Source organism: Sardina pilchardus, chromosome 10, assembly GCF_963854185.1.
Source record: "Sardina pilchardus chromosome 10, fSarPil1.1, whole genome shotgun sequence".
In the NCBI taxonomy this organism is placed as follows: domain Eukaryota; kingdom Metazoa; phylum Chordata; class Actinopteri; order Clupeiformes; family Clupeidae; genus Sardina; species Sardina pilchardus.
The window spans coordinates 22,038,854-22,046,353 of NC_085003.1; the positions used below are offsets into that span (position 1 = coordinate 22,038,854).

Consider the following 7,500-nt stretch of genomic DNA (forward strand, 5'->3'; position numbering starts at 1 on the left):
TGTGTGTGTGTGTGTGTGTGTGTGTGTGTGTGTGTGTGTGTGTGTGTGTGTGTGTGTGTGTGTGTGTGTGTGTGTGTGTGTGTGTGTGTGTGTGTGTGTGTGTGTGTGTGTGTGTGTGCGCGCGCGCGCAGGTGTCGTTCTATAGAGGCGAAGTGCCCAGTGATCTGCCTGTGGAGGCGCTGAAGAAGAGGAAAGGCCACGACAGCCAGTGGATGGCCACACTGCCCATTAGGCTTCCGGTAACCTTTGACCTTTGACTCTAATGAGCTGTTCTCAAATTACATTTGTTATTTATGTATTTGTTTTTGATCTGCATGTTATTTATTTAGTATTTATTTCATTGTATATATGGTAGATTTATTGAGTACCTGTTGTGCCTGTTGAGGACGCTTCACACCAAGAACACTAACTATAGCAATAATGGCAAAAACAAATTGCTTTAGAACATTCATTACACATTATTTATAACGATAACAACATGAAAGACATTTTGGAGGTCACTTCTGGTTATCGTTTTAGTCATCGTTTTGGTGTGAGCGACCCTTATTCAGACTAACACTAGCACACGCTGACCTCCTGCAGCCTTCATGAGATTCATAAGATTCTCATTATCCAAGTACACCAGTCATGTGCAGCAATCTTGAGCAGTAACTAATGCACACCCACACACGCATACACACACACACACACACACACACACACACACACACACACACACACACACACACACAGACAGTACTCTGCATGAATACCACCACACTCTCTCCTTATGGTAAATGGTAAATGGACTGCATTTATATAGCGCTTTTATCGGCTTCTGCGAGCACCTAAAGCGCTCCACATATCATGCCTCACATTCACCCATTCACACACAGATGGCGGAGGCTGCCATGCAAGGCGCCAACCTGCTCATCGGGAGCACTATGGCTTGGTGCACATTCCTGCACCCCCAGAGCTAAGCATCAGTTTGGTCTAAACGTCTCCCTGCTCTCTTCTCTTGCCCCCCACTGCAGCCCTCCCGTGCCCCTTGCACTAGTGAGGGGCAGATAGATGGGATTACCCCTCAGTCTTGCCCCAATTGCCCCTCAGCCCCAAGCCGCCTCTCCTCTCCCCTGAACCCTGACCTCAGCCAGAGACCTCACTCAACATAATCCTAATTACAGACTTTAGTCCCCAGCTCTCTTCATTGACTAACAGTGTGTGTGTGTGTGTGTGTGTGTGTGTGTGTGTGTGTGTGTGTGTGTGTGTGTGTGTGTGTGTGTGTGTGTGTGTGTGTGTGTGTGTGTGTGTGTGTGTGCATGATCAACTTGGTTCAGGGGTTTCAGCACACATGCTCAGGGTTAGAGTATTTCTGTGGTGTCCAAATCACCTTTTTTCCACATTCAACAAATATTTGCTTCATACAGTGTTGTAAGAGTTGCCTGGTTTCTCTGGGCAACAGCGTGTCAGGACCATGACAGTGGCTCCGGCTCTTACTGGCTAAACACAAATCACCTCATCCTGTACATAGTCCCGTCCGATACTTGGGGGATTTTGTAATCTACTGTAATCTGATGTTGGCTGTTGGCTGTCTATCTGACGAGGTGTATGGTGCAAGATGCATTTCCAAAGGCATCAGTAGATCTATCTATCTATATCAGCACTTTCTGGGCAGCTGTGTGTGTGTGTGTGTGTGTGTGCGTGAGTGTGAGTGTGTGTCCGTGTGTCCTAGGAATTACGCTGAGTGTGTGTGTGATGTTGTTAATGCTTTTTCCTAGGAGCTGCACCATTTGACATCCATCACTGCAGACAGTTAGGCAGTTATTAGGCCATGAGGATGTTGCGTCAAATCTGATAATGACTGTTTTGTCTGTCTTTCTCTCTCTTACTCACACACACTCACACTCACACACACACACACACACACACACACACACTCACAGGCCCCAGGTTTCGAGGGCAGCAGCGGCAGTGTGTTTGCAGAGCGGGAGTACCCGCCGCTGAACCTGGGTGACCCGGAGAGCGGCTACCTGACGGAGACCAACCTCCTGGGCATCTCGCTGCGCATTGGGCAAGACTGGCGCAACATTGGCATGAACCTGGGCATCAGCTACCATGAGCTGGACCGCATGCAGTACAAACACAGGTGGGCACGTGATAGGGCCGTGGCGTCAGTTTAAATTGTGACTCACCTGCGATTATGAAAGCTACGTAACAGAAAATGTGCCGCAGTCCCTTTTTCAACGATGCTCTCATTTTGTCTTTAGTCATACAGTACATCCAGCACACCTCTCTGTCTCACAGCCCTGCCGGTATATATACGCTTGTGTTTTACATTTATTTTTAAGTTTGCTCTTCAGCTGGTAAAAAGACACAATTTGGAAAATTTACCAGATACACATGGTCAATGAGTGATTGAGTAATATTTGTTCAATAATGGAGATGTCTTTATATTACTCACTATTATTTTGGTGAATATTGACATCAGCAAGATGGACATTGGCTGTCATGAGGATGCTGTAGAAACACTAGGGGTGTAGGAATGTATGTGTGTGTGTGTGTGTGTGTGTCTGTGTGTGTGTCTGTGTGTGTGAGGGAGAGAGAGAGTGCAGGGGTCTGTGTTTGGCGCCAGATACCACGGGTGTAAGATAGAGCCCTAGGGGTGTGTGTGTGTGTGTGTGTGTGTGTGTGTGTGTGAGAGAGTAGAGGTCTGTGTTTGGCACCAGATGCCACAGGTCTGCTCTCGGCTCCCAGCGTAGCGCTTCTCAGTATAGACCCCGTTTGGCAGCAGAGAGAGAGGACACATTTAAGCACAGATGGCAGAGATCCCTTGAGCACAGCAGGGATGTTTAATAAAATGTGCGTGTGTGTGTGTGTGTGTCTTTTTGTGTGTGAGTGTATGTAAAAATCACTGGCACACGCCATCTTGAGTCACACTCCCAATTAAAGCTTAAAGCACTGCGTATGACCGTAAGGTATAGGAGTAGAGAATTAGAAACATGGTCATCATCACACTCATACTAGTGTTCTGCTGTCATCATTCAGGATGTGTGTGTGTGTGTGTGGTCAAACACATGTCTGCTCTCATACTGTATGCATGTTAATGTGTTTGACGCACACAGACGTGTGTGTGTCTGTGCATGCGTGTGTGTGTGTGTGGTCAAACACATGTCAGCACCCACATGCATGTTAATGTGTTTGACACACACATGCTGATGAGCAGGCTCATGTGTTGGGACTGGTGCTAAATCACATGAAGTGTGTGTGTGTGTGTGTGTGTGTGTGTGTGTGGGAGGGAGAGTGAGAGTGAGAGTGAAACAGAGAGGGTGTGTGTGTGAGTGAGTGAGTAAGAGAGAGAGAGAGAGAGAAAACAGGATGAGAATTTTGATTGTTTTAATCTCTTTCCTGCCAGTCATCGCTAAGCCATCTGGAACACTGCAGGAGATTACCACACACACACACACACACACACACACACACACACACACACACACACACACACACACACACACACACACACATCTGAGGTTATGCAGTCTCTGTTCTTTTTTCCTTCTCACGCCCAGGTTTTTTTCCTGTGTGTCCTCAGATCAATCCTGCTCCTCTCTCTCTCTCCTCTCTTTTCCTCTCCCTCTCTGTTTCTCTCTCTCTTTCCCTCTCCCTCTCTCTCTTTCTCATCTCTCTCTCCCCCTCATTCTTTTTCCATCTCAGTTTAATTGTATTGGCAGTTAATGACTTTTGATGTTATCGTGCATGTGTACAGTATGACTGACTACATTCAGAACCAAAAATAACAACTGCTTATAATAATCCTTCCCCTTCTCTCTTCCTGCCCCCCCCACCCACCCACAACAACAACACACACACACACACACACACACACACACACACACACACACACACACACACACATATACCCTAGGCATGACCTTGGCTCCCTGGTTCTGGAGATGCTCTTCCACTGGGCTCGAGCCCAGCAGGAAAAGGGGGCGGTGCCTCGACTGATTGACGCCATGCTGGACAGCGGGAGGCGGGACCTGGCGGAGGAAGTGGAGGAGATTGTGAGCGTGGGTAAGAAGAACTACCAGGTCTATCTGAAGAAGGCGGGGCTTCAAGAGGAAGTGCCTAGCGCTGGCGAAACACAGCCCTCTACATGACGCAGGAAGAGGAGGAGGAGGAGGAGGAGGAGTGGACTCTCCTGTCATCTCTCTTCTGTCTGGCATCCTCTCCTCTCTTCCCCCTCTCCTTTCTCCCCCCCCTTCTTTCTCATCCACCCCTCTTCTCCTCTCCTCTCTCCTCCACACCTCTTCCCCCTGTTTTCTCTTCTTGTCATCTCTCTTCTCTCTCTGGCATCCTCTCCTCTCTTCTCCCTCTCTTCTCTTCCCCCTCTCCTCTCCTCTTCTCTCTTCGTCCTGCCTCTGGCTTGCTCTTTTCCTCTCCTCTCCTCTCCTCTCCATTACACTCTTTCCCCCTCTCTCCTCCACAGTCTTTCCCCCTCTGTCCTCTCCTCCACTCCTCTCTCTCCCCTCCCTCTGGCTTGCTCTTTTCCTCTCCTCTCCTCTCCTCTCCTCTCTCTCCTCTCTCCCCCCCTCCTCTGGCTTGCTCTTTTCCTCTCCTCTCCTCTCCTCTGCTCTCGTCTCCTCTCCTCTCCTCTCCTCTCTCTCCTCCACTCCTCTCTCCCCCCTTCCTCTGGCTTGCTCTTTTCCTCTCCTCTCCTCTCCTCTCCTCTCCTCTCCTCTCCTCTCCTCTCCTCTCCTCTCCTCTGCTCTCGTCTCCTGCCTGTGAGTGGACAGATGGCAGCTCATTGCCCACGTGCCTGGTGCCCTGGTCCAGACTGGTATCTGATGTCAGATTAAAGTGCCCACTAGCTCCAGGCCAGAGCCTCATCGCCAGGATAACACTTCCTGATTCCTCACCTCCAGGGCTGCTTCAAAAGGGCCTGCTAGACGCTGTGAATGTGTGTGTGAGTGTGTGAGAACCTGAGTGCACGTGAGTCTGCACACACAGAAGAATGTGAATAGATGTTAAACTGCACACAAATGTTGTGTATGTTTGTCTCAACATGAACTGATGAACGTGTCGACCTTGTCAATGTTTTTTTTTTTTTACAACATTACTATTACTAGTACAACTATTGTTACAAACAATGAAGTATAAAACCACATAGATTGGTTGGAACTCTTAATATTTATTCATATTTCAATGTGTCAATGTCCCTCGTGTATTTTCTGTGTGTGACACAGACCAGTCATTTCTGTGAATTAAAACTGGATTTCCGAATTGAACTGTAGTGATTTTATATCCTTTTTATCTCTTGGCTTGTGAGAATGTTGTCGTGAGCCCTGCTCAATAGTCTCAGGACTGCAATTCTGCATTCCCGGCAGATTCTTCCCCATCCATCACGTTACACTATTTTTGCATCCAAGGTCACTGAGTGTAGAGACATCGTCACCGTGACGTAATACCGGGCCCTCCCTCCCGTTACTGCCACACGCCGACCTGCCTACCTTGATTAATGGCGGATGCGAGCCGTAGCTGCAGTACCGCAAGTGTACCATGAGGGGGCAGAGATGTGCATTTTTTATTTTCTCCACCACCATGACATGCTTCTCCGTCCCACCTCAACCCCCCACCCCCCTCAGTCCCTACGCTCCCCCTCCCTCTCTCGCAGGCACACAAATGCTAGTAACGCCGGCAGGTCTGACTACTGGAGCTCTGTGTCAGCGCTGAAGACAAGCGAAGGAAACGCTCTCATCGGAGACAGAGTGAAGCTTTGCCCAGTGAGGTCCGAGTATACGGTAAGCAGAGCACTTGAGTGAAATGGGATTTTCTTCCTTTTTCAGTAAACCGGGAACAACTGTGTAATAGTTGCGTGAAGGCGAAATACAGTTAGTAGTAGTAGCCAAGTCTCAAGACCTACCAATGCAATAATGCGTTGCATCCTACTGACAATAAGGCAGTTCTCATCTCCGCTTTGATGAACCATGTGAGTTGTGTGTTCGACACCAGCGCTGTTTTACTTGATTGGCTGTAGGGGAGATAGCGGTCTGCACTATACTGCGGCTCCAGGCGGACCGTTCCCGTTATGTAGCGAGACACGATTACCCATAAGGATGTGACGCGAGCCAACATTCCGCCTCTTCTGATGCGTTGCTCAGAGATTGACTGCAACCGTTTACTGGGAGTGAAATACAGCGATAACATCAGTTAAGTTGTGATGTTTGGCTGACAGTCATCTTTAATGTCAGTGGCACAACCTCATTCAGACTATTTCAGCAAACATCTGTTTGATGTTGGAACTCCAAGTCACCCGAATAGGCTAACTTACAGGGCTGCCTGTCGGTATTAGCATAGTATTAAATCGGTGATAGCTGCTAGTGCACTCATGTCGCCGTTCATTTGACTAAGGTTGACATCATTGCTAGCTAGCTAGTCGCCTCTACACTGACATTACTAATGTGTTTTCATTCCCGGATTAATTTAGCCGCTACGATGTCAGTGTGAATTCCTGACTGACCGTGCATCCGCTGGGGGCGTGACTTTGGTGTAACGGGTCTGTCGTGTCCCGTAGCCCGGTATGAGGGCTCGTGAGGGCGTTTGTATGGCTTTCAGGATTGATGCGGGGTTTCTAAAATCAAATTGCGGCAGAGGGAGCAGAGTCGTGAGTAGCGTGCGTCGTTACGTGCGTGCGTGTGCATGACGGATGGGATTGCGCGTTCACGACACCGACACGACCAATCTGGGAGAGATGGGGAAAAAATATCCTACAATCCTACACCAAGTAAGCCAGTAAATAAATCCCGAATCCTGGCCTTTCAAAGTGGCTTATCCAAATAAATTTGCCCAAGGGTTGGATAATTTAAACCATGGACTATGATTGAAAGCCTTAAACTAAGATATTCCAGCACTCATGATTATTTAATTGATCGTGAACCGCGCGTTATAGCAGATTCACAGATTACTCCTGCACTAAATGCGTATTCCACATTGGCTGGAATCTGATCGTATTGTTTTTCTGTATTTTTATTTCCCCCCACTCATCCTGGTCAGTGAAGTCCCCTCTGTCCACAGTCCACACACACACACACACACACACACACACACACACACACACACACACACACACACACCATGGCACCATGTCAAGGCCGGCTCAACAGCTGACAGAGGGAGACACAGAAGAGCACCGGTCATGTGATGTAAACAGACTCGTACTCCTCGTTTAAAACGGCACTAGATTACAGCCGTAGGGCTTGTTAGGCACCTGATGACACCAATAAGCTGTGTGGGTTCGACAGGCAGTTGGGTGATGAGTGTGTCGATGCACAGATATTGATTTACAGTTGTGTGTTGTACAGATGCCAGATATATATATATTTGCAGTTGTGTATTATAGTTATAGATATAGATATTGATATAGATATATAGATCTATACTGATGTGTGTTTGTGGACTCTTTGCCAGCAGTGAATTACCACCAGCCTCATTCAGACAGGGCTCACTAGGAAACCACACAACCTG

General features: G+C 48.1%; 2 protein-coding genes across 2 annotated transcripts in view; both read left to right on the plus strand.

Moving 5' to 3' along the window:
- pidd1 (p53-induced death domain protein 1) overlaps window positions 1–5,264 on the plus strand; it is a 16,239-nt gene extending 10,975 nt beyond the window's left edge. Inside the window, exons 13-15 of the mRNA XM_062547034.1 lie at window positions 132–239; window positions 1,923–2,125; window positions 3,902–5,264. Coding sequence (XP_062403018.1) covers window positions 132–239; window positions 1,923–2,125; window positions 3,902–4,136 — 546 coding nt within the window. The 3' untranslated portion in view covers window positions 4,137–5,264. The remainder of the gene's footprint in view (window positions 1–131; window positions 240–1,922; window positions 2,126–3,901) is intronic.
- A 381-nt stretch (window positions 5,265–5,645) lies between these two features.
- slc25a22a (solute carrier family 25 member 22a) overlaps window positions 5,646–7,500 on the plus strand; it is a 30,653-nt gene continuing 28,798 nt past the window's right edge. Inside the window, exon 1 of the mRNA XM_062547040.1 lies at window positions 5,646–5,777. The gene's annotated coding sequence lies outside the window, so the exon portion shown is untranslated. The remainder of the gene's footprint in view (window positions 5,778–7,500) is intronic.